Genomic DNA, 18,526 nt, shown 5'->3' with positions numbered 1-18,526 from the left:
GGGTGCCCAGTTAAGAGACGCTGTAGTGGCCACACACTTACCTCTGCGCAGAAGTGAGTACTGTGCGCTTAAGTTTTTTGGGCGCCTAGGTGTGTGTGCCTAAGTTTTAGACACACAATTTTGTGCGCCTAGGTTGAGTGTGCATAGTTTAAAAAAAAAACCCAAAAAGCTAGACACACGCCTCCGGCCACCACTCAGCACTCTGTTGGCCATAATGGCACCTGTACCTAAGAAGCCTAAGCGTCTTTTTCTTTGCACTGCTTGTCATATTCGGGCTTCTCAGCCAGAAGTGACCGCTGATTTGTGCCATCGCTGTTTGGAGGATCAGGAAGAATTGTCTTCCCCTGATTTCACTAAGCCTGGTTCTTCCCAGCTGGAGGTGGGTCTGGGTAAAGACAGCCCAGGTGGGGGCGCCTGATTTTGGAACTCCCCTAACTGGTTCCTCAGTAGGGGAAGCTCAGGTACCTCATGGTCTGGATACTTCTACTTTTTTCTGCGTAGAATTTTTCCAGGGGTTGCAATCCTTTCTTCAGCCCTGTCCAATGCTCCTAGAGCAGAGGCACAAGTAGAAACCTTGCCTGGACCTTCTGTTAAGCGCCAGAGTACTCCTAGAGCAGCAGCGGGGCCTCTGGATAGAGATCCAGATGCCACAGATGATGACGCCAATTCTGCCTCTCTTGAGGATGGTGAAATTCCCCCTGGATTGGATCCGTTAGAACTGTTCCCTGTATATACCCGGATCAGTCCATACAGTGGGTTGAGCCTCCTGTCCAGCAGATGGAGACAGAGAAAAACTGAAAGGGTATCCTATATCAGGACAGAGCCTACCCTGCATCCCTTCAGTATTTCTCTGTCTCCAGCAGATGCAGGCAGCTGAACCTGCGGCTCCCTTCCTTTTCTTAATTTATTTCTCCCTGTGAGATTTTTCCTCCTTCTGTGTTTTTGTCTTTCAGATCAAGCAAGTATTACCTTAATTCTATATTTAAAAAAAAATAATTTTTTTTTGAGTAGATAAAGGAATTCAGAACTCCTGCTTTCAGGGAGACAGCTCTGTCTTCCCAGTCTTATGGGAATCTAGGGGGGCTTGACCCTTGTTATACAACCTAGGAATCCTTTCCCAGTGACGTGCTTGTCTGCTGGGGTGATACTGGTGGTCCAGTCACTCCCCCTCCTTGCCTGTGCTGCCCTACAGTAATTAACAGGGAAGCTCAATTCCCCTGCCATCAGTAAAGTTTAAAAAAAAAAAAAGAGTAAATAATCGGAAGGCAAGAGAAAAGCAAAATCAGCACTTCTAGTGCAGGGAAAGCAGCACAGCAGGATTTGTTCACCTGCTTCTGCTGCTCGGGCAGCCCAGCTCAGCTGATTCTCTCTCCCACGGCATTTCTTACCTAAATTCATTCCGCGTTCAAGTTTCTGTCTAGCCTGCGGGGGAGCCTGCGATTTGGCTCTCCCGCGACGGGCTGTGCTCTGAATGTTTGCCCGGCAGGGAGGGTTCCTCCGTGGCGGAAATCGGCAGCCTGGGCTCGTCCTCCTCACAAAAAACCATGGGAATGGCGGCCATTTTGGGGGCGGGTTTTTCTTTAGACTCCAGTCTGCAGGGCTCAGGAGAGCCAGATTTAACCATTTCTCCGCTGGATTTAAGCCCAGTCAGAGCCCCGGAGGGGGTTTTTGATCCTTCTTCCTCTCCCCCTCCCCCCTCCTTGCCCAGGAAATCCAGGCCTTGTTTTTCCACAGAATTTGTGCATTTAATGCACAAATCATATCTGGCTAATTTGCAGGAAGAGGATGACCCTTCGCCAGGTGTCGTGTCCCCCCCCCCCCCCCCCCCCCCCCCCCAGCAAAAATCCCTCGGGAGCCTGCTTCGCAGCCCCCTTCCGTACCGGATGGCCAGGCTCCGTCAGGGTCAGGGTGGTGCTGGGAGCCCCGGACCCCCCCCCCCCCAACCGGCTGCGATCCCTGCTCCTGATCCGGAATCTGACTTGCTCCCGGGTCCACAGCTCCAGGGTGATGACCCACGTGTCCTCCGCTTATTCCAAAGGGAAGAGCTGGACCTGCTCATTCCCTTTATTCTGGACGAGCTGGGTATTGAAGTGCCACCTGAGGATTCTGCCACACCTTCTATGTCAATTAACGTGGACCCGGTCCTGGCGGGACCCAGGGCTCCTCCACGTATGTTCCCGTTTCACCCGATGCACAGGCAGCTGCTCCTCTGGGAATGGGAGTCTCCTGAGGTGGGGCTCCATGTGGATAGGGCAATAGACAAGCTCTATCCCCTCCCTGATCAATGCCTAGAGATGCTTAAAGTTCCCAAGGTGGACGCTTCCGTCTCCGCGGTCACCAAACACACCACCATCCCAGTGGTGGGAGCGACGGCACTGAAAGATATTCAAGACCGCAAACTCGAGCTTTATCTCAAACGCATCTTTGAAGTCTTGGCCTTAGGGGTCCGGGCGACAATCTGCAGCAGTCTCATGCAGCGGGCAAGCCTTAGGTGGGTTCAACAATTGCTCAGCACCTAGGACCTCCAGTCTGCAGAGGCGGAGCAGGCAGAACGGCTGGAGGCAGCAGTGGCGTATGGGGCTGATGCCCTATACGATTTTCTCAGAGTTCAAGCCAGGGCTATGATTTAAGCAGTGTTGGCCAGGCGTCTCCTCTGGTTGCGCAATTGGTCTGTGGATTCCTCCTCCAAGTCGCAGTTGGGCACCCTTCCCTTCAAGGGCAAGTTGCTTTTTGGTGAGGACCTTGAACAGCTTATCAAATCCTTGGGAGAGAACAAGGTTCATAAGCTGCCGGAGGACCGCCCGAAACAGTCTAAGTCCTTCTTTCCCTCATGTTCTCGTTTTAGAGGCCAGCATCGGTTTAATAGCAGAGCTCAGGGATCCTTTCCAAGGGGTACCTCCTCCAGATCCCAGTCCTGCTCTCATTCCTTTCGTGGCCGACGTCCCTTCCAGGAGGGAAACCCACAACACTCGGCTGCTAAGTCCTCCTCCCAATGAAATACGGCCGACCCATTCCTCCATTTCTGACTTAGGTGGACGTCTGTCCCTGTTTCTCAAGTAATGGGTCAAAATCACGTCGAACCAGTGGGTCCTCGAGGTGATAGAGAAAGGTTACGCTTTAGAATTTGCTCAAGATCTCCCAGACCTCCATTTAATCTCTCCTGTGGAAAGCGGAAGTGTCCAGTGGTCTGCCAGACTCTTATCAGGTTACAGGAGCTTGGAGCCATAGTCCCTGTCCCGCTGGGGGAACAAGGATCTGGCCAGTATTCCATCTACTTCGTCGTGCCCAAAAGGGATGGTGCCTTCCGTCCAATCTTTGATCTCAAGAGAATCAACCGGGTTCTCAAGGTTCCCCATTTTTGAATGGAGACCCTGAGGGCTGTGATAGCAGCGGTTCACTTAGGCGCATATCTGGCCTCGCTCGACCTGATGGAGGCTTACCTGCACATACAGATCCGCATTCCCGTTTGGCCTCGCCACCGCCCCACGCACTTTTACCAAGGTCATGGTGGTGGTGGCAGCTGCTCTCCGCCAGGACGGAGTCGTAGTCCATCCTTACATGGATGATTGGCTCATTCGGGCCAAGACGGAGTCACTGCAAATGGCGGTCGACAGGGTTTTGGTTCTCATAGCCTCCCTTGGGTGGATAGTCAACTTCTCCAAGAGCAATCTACAGCCCTCCCAGGTCCTGGAATTCCTGGGAGCATGCTTCGACACCCGGGTCGGCAAGGTGTTCCTGTCAGACGCTCGGGCGCTCAAACTTATGGATCAAGTGCACAATTTTCTCTCTCTTTCGCTACCCACGGCCTGGGACTACCTTCAGGTCCTGGGGTCAATGGCTTCCACTATCGACCTGGTTCCTTGGACGTTTGCGCATATGCATCCTTTAAGAAAGCTTTGCTGTCCTGCTGGAAGCCGGTGTTGGAACAGTTTCGGACACCTCTCCCGCTCTCCAGCTCTACCATCACCGATATGCAATGGTGGATCTCGCTCGCTCACCTCCTGAAGGGGATGCCTCTACAGACTCCTCAGTGGATCATTGTTACAACGGACGCCAGCCTCTCAGGTTGGGGAGCAGTGTGTCAAACTCAGTCTATGCAGGGATCCTGGTCCCCAGTCCAGTCCCGCTGGCACATCAATCACCTGGAGGCCCGAGCGGTCTGTCTGGCACTGAAGGTCTTTCTCCCTCTGATCCGTTGCAAGGTGGTGCGGGTACTCTTGGACAATGCCACCACGGTAGCCTATATCAATCGGCAAGGGGGCACCAGAAGTCACCTGGTGGCTCTGGAGGCCAGCAAGCTATTTGCCTGGGCAGAGCGTCACCTGGGGCGCTTGGCAGCTTCTCACATTGCGGGGAAGGAGAATGTTCAAGCAGACTTCCTCAGTCATCAGCGTCTAGACCCAGGAAAGTGGGAGCTCTCCGACGGAGCGATGGATCTGATCGTCCACAGGTGGGGTCCCCCCCCCCCACCTAGACCTGATGGCTACTCTGAGCAATGTCAAAGCATCCAGATTCTTCAGCCGCAGGAGGGAGCACTGTTCGGAAGGAGTGGACGTCCTGGTTCTTCCCTGGCCTCACGACGTTCTCCTTTACGTGTTTCCCCTGTGGCCTCTGGTGGGAAAGGTACTCAGAAGAATAGAACTTCATCCGGGACCTGTAATTCTCATGGCTCCCGAGTGGCCCCGCAGGCCGTGGTATGCGGATCTGGTGAACCTCGCGACAGACGGTCCTCTCTGGCTAGGCCATTTTCCACGCCTTCTTCGTCAGGGTCCCGTATTTTTCGATCAGGCGGATCGCTTTTGTCTAGCGGCCTGGCTTTTGAACGGCTGCGACTAAGAAAGAAGGGGTACAAAGATGAAGTTATATCTACCCTGTTGTGAGCCCGTAAGCCTTCTACCTCTCTCACTTACATCCGGGATTGGAGAGTCTTCGAGATTGTTTGCGCTGAGTCCGGAGTGCTGGCATGCAAGGTTCCAGTATCTCAGGTCCTCTCCTTTCTACAGAATGGTCTGTCCAAGGGTTTGTCTTTCAACTCCTTACGGGTACAGGTTTCCGCACTCAGGTCCCTCTGAGGCAGTATCGATGGTTACGCAGTGGCAGCTCATCCGGATGTCATTCGATTGCTCAAGGGGGCCAAACATTTAAATCCACCTGTCCAGGCTACTTGCCCCTCATGGAGCCTTAACTTGGTGCTTCGAGTTCTTTGCGAGGCACCCTTTGAACCCCTCAGGTGGGCCACGCTTAAGGATCTAACCCTTAAGACAGTTTTCCTTGTTTCTATTTGCTCCGCCATGAGGGTATCTGAGCTCCAAGCATTGTCTTGTAGGGAGCCCTTCTCCGTTTTTCTGATTCAGGGGTCTCCCTTAAGATGGTACCATCGTTCTTACCGAAGGTTGTGTCATCCTTTCACATCAATCAGTCGGTGGAGCTCCCTGCCTTTTCTCCTGAGAACATTGTGAACACGCCTGGTGGTACCTGCGGCGCCTTGATGTAAAAAGGTTACTCCTTCGATATTTACAGGTTACAAACGAGTTTCGAGTCTCTGATCATCTTTGTCTTATGGAGTGGTCCGAATAGGGGAAACAAGGCTTCTAAGGCTACGATTGTTCGCTGGCTAAAGGAGGCTATTGCGTCGGTGTATATCTGTCGGGGCCAGACGGTTCTGGAGGGCTTAAAGGCCCACTCTTTGCGTTCACAGGCTACTTCTTGGGCGGTGAGTCAGTCGGTCTCTCCGCAGGAAATTTGCAGAGCAGCTACTTGGAAATCTCTGCGTACGTTTGCTCGTCATTATCGCCTCGATGTGCAGGCGCCAGTCTTTGGCTTCTTCGGAAGGCAGGTGCTTCGAACGAGACTGTCTCGGTCCTACCCTGTTTAAGGAAGCTTTGGTACATCCCACTGTCTGGACTGATCCGGGTACGTACAGGGAAAGAAAATTTGGTTCTTACCTGCTAATTTTCGTTCCTGTAGCACCACGGATCAGTCCAGACTCCAGCCCGTGTACTGTTGCTACGTCCGCTCGAAGTTTTTTCCTCTTGTTTCTTCACAGCATTTTGCATCTATCTGCTTCCTATCAGAACTTTAAGGCACCGGAAGCATCTACTAGATGGATATCTCTATGTAAGAGCGGTTGTTTACAGAGTTTTGAATTGTTCAATTTACCAGTTACTTGTTGCTTGCTTGATCTTATATGGGTTATCGTTATACTTATCTGCTTTGATACCGTTTATACTGAAGGGATGCAGGGTAGGCTCTGACCTGATATAGGATACCGTTTCAGTTTTTCTCTGTCTCCATCTGCTGGACAGGAGGCTCAACCCACTGTCTGGACTGATCCATGGTACTACAGGAACGAAAATTAGCAGGTAAGAAACAATTTTTCTTTATGGTTCTTTCATAGAGATGAACTACCGGCTCTGATTTCCCAGACCTTGACAATGCTTGGAGTTCCTGGGGCAGATTCAGTCTCTGAGCCAAAGAGAAGTTCCATTTTGGTTTCCTTGCATAAAGCCTCTTGTTTTTCCCTGTGATGGAGGCCATTCAAGTATTGATGATCTTGAGTGGGGTGCCCCAGAGGCTAATTTCAAAGGAGGTTGGGTTTTGGAAGTCCTGTACCCTCTGGTAAGAGAGTACTTACGTTTTCCGAAGGTAGATGCACTTGTGTGCACAGTCTCCAAGTGTACCACTATTCCCATGGAAGGAGGAGTGACCCTGAAGGATGTTCATGATAATAAGCTTGAGACTATCCTTAAGCAAGCATTTGAAGCTGTGGCAATGACCTTGCTGATCACTTCTTGTTGTTCTTTGGTGGCTCGCTCTTGTTTGCTTCTCTCCCAGGCAGTAGATCACTCTGGGGTAAACTCCAGGGTGGTTATGGATCCAGATGCTGCCTTCTTGGCAGATGCGGGCTGTGATTTGGTCTGCACTTCAGCCAGAGGGGTGGCTTAAATAGTAGCGGCCAGGCATCCATTATAGTTGAGGAATTGGTTGGCCGATGCGACCTCCAAGGTTAATCTCACCAAATTGCCCTTTAATGGCTCACTTTTCTTTGGCAGTGAGTTGGAGAAACTTGCAGTAAGTGGGGCAAGTCTCCGGTTCCTCGTTTGCCAGAGGATAAGAAACAGGTGTAGCGCTCCTTTAGCATGAGAGGTCGTACTAGAGGATCAAAGCGTTTTCGACCCTATAGAGAAGCGACCTTTCAGAGGACTCGACTTTCAGTAGGTCTCAGTCCTCTTCATCTCCGACAACCCAGAAAAGGCGCAGGCTTGGGTAGTGGAACTCCCAAGTCTCCCAATGAAGGTTTGCCGACCCACCCCCGGGAACAGGAGATAGGGGGTCGCCTCTCTCTTTTTTCAGAGGTGGGTCGAAATCATATCAGACAAATGAGTCCTGGAGGCAATATGAGAAGGATATGCGATGGAGTTTCGCAGTGTTCGCGAGACATGTTCATGGAGTCTCCCTACCACTCCCTGCAGAAGAAGCAGGCAGTGGAAGGTACATTGACAAGGCTCCTCAGTCTGAAGGCTGTGGTCCCAGTGCCCACATCTCAAGAAAATATGGGATGATATTCCATTTATTTCATCATGACAAAGAAGGAGGGCTCTTTTTGTCCTGTTCTGGACCTCAAGGGCATCAACTGTCACCTGCAAGTGAAGCATTTTCACATGGAAACATTGCACTCAGTGATAATGGCCAAGTAGTCCAAGGAATTTCTGACTTCTCTGTATCTGTCCAAAGCGTATCTCCACATTCCCATCTGAGTAGAACATCAATGCTTCCTGTGGGTCGCAGTTCTATGATGCTACTTTCAGTTTCGGGCACTGCCCTTTGGTCTGGCCACCGCTCCCAGAACCTTTTCCAAGTAGGTGGTAGTTGCAGCTGAGTTGTGAAAGGATGGAATCCTAGTACACCTATATTTGGATGACTGGCTGATTCGCGCCAAGTCGCTGGAAGAGAGCCACCTGTTGACTCGCAAGATGATTTCCCTGTTGCGGGAGCTCGGCTGGGTGGTGAACCTTGCCAAGAGCAGTCTTCAGACTACTCAGTCACTGGAATACCTGGGGGTTTGGTTCGACACGAAGCAGACAAGGTGTTCCGGCCGAAAGCTCAAATTCAGAAGTTGCTACATCAACTCCGTCTCGTCTTAACTGCAGGTCCTTGGCTTAATGGCAGACTGGAGATGGTACCATAGGCGAGGGCGCATATGCTTCCTCTTCAGTGCTCCCTGCTTTCTTCATGGAATCCGCAGTCTCAGGACTATTCGATTTGGCTCCACTTGCCGATGGAGGTCTTCTCCCAACTGCAGTGGTGGCTGCAGGTGGATCATCTATGGAAGGGAGTTTGCCCATCCCCACTGGACTGGCTAGCACTGACGACGGATGCAAGTCTCCTTGGTTGTGGAGCTTACCGTCAGGAGCTGACAGCTCAAGGTTGCTGGGGTGCGGAAGAGGCTCTCTGGAACATCAATTGGCTGGAAGCCAGGGCAGTCCGATTGGCATGTTTGCAGTTTAGCGACAGGCTGCAGGGTCGATCGATCCAAATAATGTCGGACAATATGACAACTGTGGCTTACATCAATCAGCAGGGAGGTACCAATAACCAACAAGTGTGGCAGGAAATAGATCAACTTATGGAATGGGCAGAGGAGCAGCTCCAGATGTTCTCAGCCTTACACATAGCAGGCAAAGACAATGTAAGAGCAGACTTTCTCAGCAGGGAGAATCTGGACCCAGGAGAGTAGGCGTTGTCAGATGAGGCATTTCAGCTGATTCAGGATTTCTGGGTTCTCCCATTTCTAGATCTGTTGGCGACCTTATGCAATGCGAAAGTTCCGCGATTCTTCAGCCACAGAAGAGATCTGAAGTCATTGGGGATCGATGCCCTAGTGAAGGAGTAGCCGGAAGACAAGTTGGGCAATTTGATTCAAAGGATCAAATGCCACAGAGGGATGGTGCTCTTGGTCGCTGCAGATTGGCCTGGGAGACCGTGGTATGCAAATCTGTGGAGGCTCCTAGTGGATTTGCCTCTTTGACTTCCAGTGCACAGGAACTTGTTGCAGCAGGGACCTGTTCTTCATGAAGATCCAACTCTATTTTGTCTTAGAGTACGGCCCTTGAAAGGGCTTTCTTGCTGAGATGGCCTTTGTGCGGGTTTGGGGAGCGTTTGAGGCCTGGTGTGAGGACTGAAGTACTCAAACTTCCTTGGTCAAGATTCCGTTCATTTTGGAATTATTGCAGGATGACTTGAATAAAGGCTTGGCTCTTAATTCCTTAAGGTACAAATAGCGGCGCTCGCCTGTTCAGGGGTCAGGTAAATGGTGGATCCTTGTTGGCTGATCCTAATGTGGTCCGTTTTCTGAAAGGAGTGAAACATCTTTGTCCTCCTTTGCGGTTTCCGGTGCTCCTATGGAGTCTTAATTTGGTTTTGGACTTTTTGGCAGGTCCTACGTTTAGACCACTACGTACTATGCCCTTGAGGTTGCCGACCTTGAAAACTGTTTTTCTTGTGGCAATTTGTTCTGCATATAGGCTTTCCGATCTGCAGGCCTTGTCTTGCCGGGAGCCATTTCTCCAGGTGATTCCAAAGGCGGTACAGTGGCGTACTGTTCCTTCCTTTTTAATGAAGTTGGTCGCTGAGTTTCACTGAATCAGTCCATCTCTCCGCCGCCTCTGGACAGAGAGAGAGATATAGAGGAGTATCGTCTGTTGCAACCCTTGGATGTGAAGAGACATATTGTTAGGTATCTCAAGGTTACTGAGCCTTTGCAGAAGTCGGATCGCCTGTTTGTCCTTCACGGTGGTACTAGACAGGAAGAGCCAGCCTCGCGGGCTACAATAGCTCGCTGGATTAAGGAGGTAGTCACGGCTGCCTACGTGGATGCTGGGAAGCCATTACCTAGTCAGGTTAGGGCTCATTCCACTAGGGCTCAGGCAGTGTCATGGGCAGAAGTTAGATTGTTGTCTCCTGTTAACATTTACCAAGCTGCAACGTGGTCCTCCTTACTCACCTTTTCCAGGTATTATCATCTGAATGTTCAGGCCCGGGAGGACACAGCCTTTGCGCATGCAGTTTTGACTGGACAGCGGGCAACCTCCCGCCCTATTCGAGAGTAGCTTGAACATCCCACTTGTTCTGGATTCATCTGACTGGACGCTAAGAAATGAGAAATTACTTCTTACCTAATAATTTCTTGATCTTTACGTTGGTCAGATGAATCCAGCTTCCCTCCCTTGGCTGCTGAAAGATTGCGTATTGATCCTTCTGTGTGCTTACGTGTTACAGGGATTACTGGTAAGTGTTACTCCATTCCCTAGTCTAGTGTTATTACATTCTTGTCTGAGCTCAGTGTTGAAATGGTTATTTGTTTTTAATCAAGTTTTTTGCTAGTCTGTCCACAGTTGCTTTTGAAGAAAATATTAGCAGGCTGATGTCACTGCAGGGGTATATATACTGTAACATCAGTTTGCTCCGACTCCATCTGCTGGTAGAGTTATATAACCCACTTGTTCTGGATTCATCGGACTGTCCTAAAGAAAAGGAAATTATCTGGTAACTAGTAAGTTCTCATTACCTGCTGTTATTGCTGCTCTTGCCCTGATTCTACGGGAACTGAAAGATTCATATTGCACTTGTGAAAATTATTTTTGCTACTTAAAATTATTTTTATATTTTAGATTTTTATAAATATTTGTGGAGTATTTTTATCCCATTTCTCCTATCTTTTATTTTTTATTAATATATAAATGTAGAGTACTTTTTTCCACCATTTTCCATTAATTATTGCTTTCTCCATCCCAGATGGTGTTCATGGGCAGGCAGCACAGGGAACTTTTGCTAACTTTAATAGCTGGATGGATTTCTCTGCTCAGATTATCCCTTAGCTGCTTCTGCAAAGTGCTCATACAGCTATAACTGGAGATTGATGGGCCAGGAAGATAGGAAACTTTATGCAAAATTATGCTAATTTGCCACATGCCTTCAGTAGAATTTTGAAAATTCTGCAGAAAACCAGGGCATATGAGTATGAGTAAGTTAATAGTAACTCTACACAAAGACAGCTACTAAAATCCCTTTATTTTCTGCCTTTTAAATTAAAAGAAAGCATTGATATGATGAATGCTGTTCTTAATCTTGTTTATTTACATTTTGAAGAATTGTAATTCTTCTTTTTTAAAAATTTCAGCTCACTTCCAGAACTTCTTGAAAAGAAGAGACTCATTGATCTCCATACAAATGTGGCAACTGCAGTTTTAGAGCACATAAAGGTAGGACTCACCCAGGAAATGGAAGGATAGAGGTTAATGAATAGTATAGTGGATTTTATCTTGTTCTGGGAATATTAGCTTAACTGCTAGCGCTGTTAACTAGATTATAATATGAAGTAAATTTTATATAATGTTGAGGTACATTAGGGAGTTTGCCCTCAGCATGCCTGCATACATTATGAGGCTCAAGGGTTATTTCTATAGACTGTTGTTATAATGCAGATTTTTGTTTTATCCATATTTTTTGCTGGGTATAATGACACCATGCATTCCAATTGGCCAATGACATTTTTATCTCTGTTAGCAACCAAAACCATATAGTATCTCCTCTTTTAGTATGCACTAATTTACTAACATCTCTATGCAACATATATTATAACTTAAGTGTAATTTTCATTTCCTTTTAAAACAGTGGCTTCATTACAGGATGGTAAATGCTTCTAAGGTTGCTACTTCACAAATGAGAACATGTCACTCTGCTTAGATTAAAAACTATACTGAGTTGAATTTACTCTTGAAAGAAAATGCCTGTCAATTGAGATTAACCTCTTCCTGGGGGAATTTAGGCCTCTGTTTTGATATAAAGGTGTTAATGGTTTTCTTGACTTAGACTGAAGCAAAACCATTTCTTCTCCCCCCTTGTGGCTATGTGAATGTCATATAAATATCTGGTTTAATATGATATAATCTAAAGCTGTTTGGAAGCTGCCTACAGACTGCTGTATTGTAGATGAACTAGGCTTGATGTTGGTAATGACTGCAAATAGGCACCTTATTTTATTTTGGTGCATAGTTACAGCTGCTTTCCATTTTCCCTTGGATTCTTTTCTAAGATGCAATGAGGGGAAATCAGAAATTAATCACCTGCTCAGGGCTCCTGGCAGCTTTCTGGCGATTCAGATCATTGTTAGTCACACTTTGGAAAGGATGCGTAGACTTCTTGCAAAACAGGATTAAAGATTTTAACAAATGGATCCCTTTATGTTGGTTAAATATTGCTTTTGGAGGCTGGGTGGCTTGAAGTGTTATCCAGAATTGACTAGATTTGAGAATAAACTTTTGGTGTACTTCAAATTTAGAATCCTGCTATTGTATTCATCAGTAATGTATTAATATTTATATATGAACCCTAAAATACTTGAGCAACATGGAACTGGTAATTAGGATTTACAAAATATCCATTGTCTACTTGAATTCTTGGAAAACCAAAGTGTGTCATATGCTCCATATCAACAAAATCTTTTTTCATTCTGAAAGGTGAATTAAAAGCCCAAGTAGCAACTACTGTAAAAGGTAATACTTGAAAGATATTCAACAAAAGTGGAGTGAAGGAATAGCCTAGTAGTTAGAGTAGCGGCCTATGAACCAGGGAAGCCAAAATTCCAATTCCACTGTCACTCCTTCTGACCTTGGGCAAGTAACTTTACGTTCCATTGCCTCAGGTGCAAACTTGGTACCTGATTCACTAAGGGTTTTTCCCATAGACACAAAAGCCTTAATTAATATGGCCCATAGATTGTAAACTCTCTGCGAAATACCTACAGTACCTGAATGTATTCTGCTTGAAGTACTGAAAAGCGTCAAAATAAAGAAAATAAAAAAGAAAATTTGTTGAATCTGAAAAGAATATGTTCTGAGGTATAGGAGGAAGAGCCACTACAGATGCTTCATTAATGGAGTGGAGGAGTAGCCTAGTGGTTAGAGCAGTGGGCTACGAACCAGGAGACCAGGGTTCAAGTCCTGCTGTCGCTCCTTGTGACCTTGGGCACTTTACAAACGACCTTAGAGGCTTCCCCCCCACTAGGAACACTGCCCCTGTAGCATCCCCATCTGGCAGATCTAGGCTTCACCCTTAACAACCTCTTTCCCTTTGGGTTGAGCCCTCAGGTTTGGAGGCCAGCAGGTCATAGACAAGAGTCTGTTTGGAAGTGTCAGAAGTGTAGAATCCAGGTTAAGGTTAAATCCAGTAGTCAGTCCAAAGGCAGGTAAATGAAGCAAGGAAAAAGAGTGATACCTCAGGGCAGGAAGGAGGAAGCAGGCTGGGCTGGAGAGATAAGGCAGACACAGGAGCAGGACCTTGACTACAGGACAAAGCAGCAACTCCCACACAAGATGCAGGCAACCCATTGCTGAGGTGAAGAGAGGATGTTCGGTGAAGCCCTATATAGGGCTGAGACGGTGGTGTCATCCGGAAGCACTGTGGCCACTGACGCAGGCTCTTTAAAGGGAGGAGAGTCTGGCACGCGCACCTAGGGAAGCCTTGGAGGAGGGGAGCAGTGATGGCGTTCTGCTGCAGGGGGAGAGGCCGGCTGGCCATCAGTGCCAGGTGAGTGTTGCAGCTTGTCGGTAGGCACCTCGATCTGTGCAGCATAACACCCAGCGAGCAGAGTCCGGTCCAGGAGTTAAACTCTGGTCCATTTGGATGCTAGCGTTAAGTGGTGAGCATTTTGCTGTTATACACCAATAGTTTTTGGAATAAGAGCCTATTTGACCTCTATTTAGAAATAGATTACTTAACTTTTAGGAAACCAAAGCTTGGATTTTTGGTCCGGTATGTAATTCATTAATGCATATCCAAGCGATTTACTGGATTTTATTTATATTGACTACACATATCATTTTATGTAATGTTTATCACACATTATGATTGTTTTAGATTGATACAGTCTGTCCTGTGTGTATGTTAAGAAGGGCAGATTATTAAATTTGACAAAGAAATCCTGATTGTGGATCCATTGCACTCAAACTGACAGGATTTTCTACAGTGTTGTGGGGTGTGGAGGTCTGTTTATACTTATGTTATGTGAAGAAGATGAGCATCCTTTTCTCCATCCTCTTGCTCTTCTTGTGTGAAATTGATTTCTGTAATCAGTTTGAAGCTGTTAAGGCATCTTATTTTATGAGGAGTGTAGGTCAAAGCTTCAGGGTAGTAAAAAGCAGATGCATATTTATGTTACATTTATGTACCGAATTCCTTGAATAAAGAGTCTACAACAAAATATAAAAATCATAATAAAATGTCAAAATATATATATAACAAAAATATAAGTACATTAACTGTCAAGAAATTTAACTCAAACTATCTCATTCTCACAAAACAGAGCTGTTAATTTGACTGCTCAAATAATTCATACAACAATGAATAATAAGCAACCCACCCACAATTACATATTATCTATAAGCCCAGCTGTCATCCCTAAAGACTATCAAATCCCAATCTTTTGATAGCTCCCGAAGGAACTCCCAAAGAGGCAAGAGAATGTTCTTCATTAATATGCAGTGCTGTTGATAAAGCAATGAGGGCAAGACAGATTTCCAAAAGAAGAATGAGCTAATTGCATCATCACTTTGATATACATGTGTAAAAAAATGAGATAAATCAAGGCAAATAATCATTCTCTAACATCCTTCTAATTTTGATTAGAAATGAAAGATTTATATGTTGTTCCCTTTTTCATCCTTGATTTGTATGGCTGTATCAGTGGTTTTGAGCATATTTAACTGAGGGTGGTCGTGACTGGTATGAAGGAAATAATTTTTGGCTACTTATCTTTATTTGAGCTGACATGGTCAGAGCATGCTCAATGTGTTTTATCTGTCCTCAGTCAGATATTGATGATGTCGTCACACAGAGAAAGAGCTAATGAATATCATGCTTATTATAATGAAGTTGATAATGTAGTTAACGATACTGGGGGTGAACCTAAAAACTCATATATGGGAGCTTGTTTGCTTTTCCCTGAGATTATATATAGATAGGTCCTTTGAGCTTTTTTTTTTTAAATTGGACACAGTTTTATTTGCCAAACTTTCTGAATATCTTTGTCAGTTTTGTAAATCTTGACGTGAACTCAGTGCATCATGAAGCAGCTTGATTAATTTTTTAGGTTAGCATGTATTTTGTTCTATAATTCACTGTACTGTTAACCTTTTAAAGTTTCTTGAAAATGAAGTTTCTTTAGTCAGTAACTCAAGAAATACCTAATAAATTTCATGATATGCTCTAGTATTTAAACTAGGTGAAATTCTAATTGATAGGTTCTGATTCATGGGTTTTCTTTGCTTACCACTGTGGTCAGGAAGGAACTTTTTTATATGTGTAAAACATAATTGTGACCATGATCCAGAGACCCAGAATGATTGTGCAAAAATAGATTCAATCAAGTAGTGGACAAAACATGGGTAATTTGAAAATGGCTGGATTTTATGGATTTATGTTTTTTGCCATGCAAACCATATAACATTGGTAATAAGTTAAAATTCTGGTTGTTCCAAAGCGGGCTTATTTGCTTTTTCCAGAGATGTCTGTGTATTAATCTGTCTGTCCATCCATCCATTGCCTTCTCTGAGCTTTTTTTTTAAATTTGACAGTTTTATTTGTGACACTTTCTGATTATTTTCCTATCATTTTTATGTCTTGAATGAGAAACTGAGAATGCTATACTTCATGACCTATTGAATGCAAGCTGATTTTCATTGCTTTCAAACTCTATATATTATGACATTGTTTCCCAGCCCAGTCCTGGAGGTATTCCTTCCCAGTCTGGCTTTCTGAATAGCCATAATGAATGTGTGAGAGAGATTTGCATACTTAGGGTCTCTACCATATACAAATTTTTCATGTATATCTATTTTTGATACCCTAAAAATATTTGCATACAGTGGTTAGATGTGCTTCCAGAGCAAGGCAGGGAACAAGGAGGAATATACCATATGCTTTTTAACAATCTCAATGTCTTTTGAGAATATTGTAATGAAGTTTCTGTGCTTTCGTATGTGTTTCATACTAAGGGATGCCAATGCATTGGAAAGTGCTTCAAAAGCACAGGCAGTACAAAACTGAAAAGAGTTCACTCCTTTGCCTGATGTAAAGACACATGTTAAACTTAAAATGTGTTTACAAAAAGTTAAAAATTAATAAAATAAAAACCAATCCCCTAGTGGCAGTTTGGACAGCTTAGAGATGATGTATTTAGGGACAAGTAGGAGAAAGATTGCTTGCTTGCTAGAGGGCTGACTCTTGCTGGCACACAATAGTATTACTGGCTTCAGCCATGAAAGTGACTTTATTTGCTCTGTATAATTCATATCCCTTGCATGAAATTATCTTGATAGATGAGAAGGGGCTCATAAGACCCATAGTATATCAAGTTTCATGCTGAATGGAATGAAACAGAACCTTTAAAAATTATTTTAATAGAATTTTTTTAAGCATTTGTATGGATGCCCTTTACTTGTTTTTCCTTTAAAAGGCGGAGGAGCCCTCCTGGTGTGGAAACAATTGTTTTTTTCCTCTGGTGTGCCTATTTTAAATGACTACATTGTTCTCACAATTTAAACCAACCAAATGGTCACATTGTTAGCCTCTGTTTAAAATTTAAAATGCAAGCTGACAACTGTAGCCATCATGTATAAACACATGTTTGGAGTTTAACCAGCCTAGTCTTTTTAAATACCGAATATTTCTTTTGTTGTGTAAAAGCTGAGCCATATGCTTATCAATCCAACATCATGCATCTAAAGAAACTTAAGGCCTTGCTGAGGTATTAGGTTGAATACTAAACCATTTTTCTCCACAAAATATAAGCTATGTCTTGGTTACCAGCCATGCATCCAAATAACAAGGACTCTATTTTATTTGAGTCATTCGTTACTGCTAATAGCTAAATGAAAGTAGCTGAAGCTGAGACAGGAAAAAAGTCATTCTTTAAAGTTTTAGAACCAATGATATACAAATCAAAAATATCAAGCTGTACCGCAGTGTATGATGGGAGTGATGTCAACATATCCTGCCTTATATACAGGGAATGGGAGAATGGTTAATGTCAGTGACTGTTCTGTTGCTGCAATTTGCATATTCAAAGCAGTAACAGGTAAGACAGGTTAGCCCTGCTTGGCTCTAAAAGTTGTGATTCAACCAGGCATGCACCATCACCTGATTCAGCAGTAAGAATTATCTAAAGATGATTGTCAACTTTCCAGATTGCATCGGTCTCTTCTTCAGATATTATCTAATAAAGGAGCCTATATGGTCCCAACAGCTTATATATTTCACGACCTAATAAGACATCACAGCATGCAAAGAATCACATTTTCTTCGGCACCAATGTCTACTACAACTCTGTACTGCTGTAAGACATCTTCCATTTTGTGTATGGCCATATTTTTAGTGAAAATTCTTGTTTTGTAAATATAGTTAATGTAATGTACTGTTCATTTTCCAACAGACACGGAAGTTGGATGTTTATTTTGAATATGAAGAAAAGCTGATGAGCAAGTCAACACTAGACAAATCAATCCTGGACATGATCTCAGATCCAGATGGTGAGTACATAGGAGCTGGCTGTAAAATTCCTTGTATGAAAACTTAATTTATTTCTTAATTGTGTTTGTATTTTCCCTTCCACCCACCTACCCCCTCCCCACACACACTTTTTAAAAACACTTTTTAAAATCTTTTTATTGTCTCCACCTACCTTCTGCCCAAGAGCTCTGCACCTAACCTAGAATCTTCAAAGGTAAAAAAAAAACCCCAAAAAACTAAAATAGGCTGTCAGCTATGGAGGGTAAAGAAAGGGTCAGTAGAGCTTGTAAAGAATCTTGTAAGCCAAAATGCTAACTAGTTTATTATGCATTTTATTAAAAGTTTTAATGTTTATTAATATAAACACCATTATAACTGGCCCACTGATTTTTTAGACATTCTTTACAGTGAAGTACTGTAGAAATGCCTTACATGCTTGACGATGGTGTTCAGCTGTGTCATTTACAAATGTGTAGTTTACTTCCACAAAATCCTACTTATAGGAAATTCTAAATGTAAATTCCAGCTGCTGATAAAATGCACATGAAATACCTGGTTAGGAAACTTACACATTAACTGTCCGCACATGTGCAGATTGAAAACAGACAGAAAGAAAACAGGAATATGCACGCATCCTTGCTAACAGTGTAAGGACATTCCTCTGCCGGTGGCTGAAGCACACATACACTCCCTCTCCCCAAAATCCCATCCCCCACAAATACCTCCCATACACATACATCCCCTATATACATACTCCCCTGCCTCCCCCCAGGCAGAATATAAATAAAAAATAAATTAATAAATAAAACACACACCCCATACCTCACAGCTCTTAAAAATAATTGCTGACATTGAAGAACTCCTTTGGAAACATTGTGTATTCCACTTTCCAAACTTGTTTTCTTTTTGTTCAGTATTTTGAGCTCCTCTGCAGGGTATCATGCTGTACACTTGAAGGTAT

The 18,526-nt window shown here is 44.7% G+C and overlaps 1 protein-coding gene across 8 annotated transcripts in view; it reads left to right on the top strand.

Annotated features, from left to right (window-relative positions):
- The window catches only part of SCFD1 (sec1 family domain containing 1), a 417,399-nt gene that overhangs the window by 195,125 nt on the left and 203,748 nt on the right, over window positions 1–18,526 (top strand). For all 8 annotated transcript variants that reach the window (XM_029599000.1, XM_029598999.1, XM_029599003.1 and 5 more), the window contains 2 exons: window positions 11,180–11,261; window positions 17,489–17,585. In XM_029599000.1, the coding sequence (XP_029454860.1) occupies window positions 11,180–11,261; window positions 17,489–17,585 (179 nt within the window). The remainder of the gene's footprint in view (window positions 1–11,179; window positions 11,262–17,488; window positions 17,586–18,526) is intronic.

The sequence above is a fragment of the Rhinatrema bivittatum genome, chromosome 4 (genome assembly GCF_901001135.1).
Source record: "Rhinatrema bivittatum chromosome 4, aRhiBiv1.1, whole genome shotgun sequence".
Classification (NCBI taxonomy): Eukaryota; Metazoa; Chordata; class Amphibia; order Gymnophiona; family Rhinatrematidae; genus Rhinatrema; species Rhinatrema bivittatum.
This window is presented reverse-complemented; position numbering and strand designations above follow the sequence as displayed.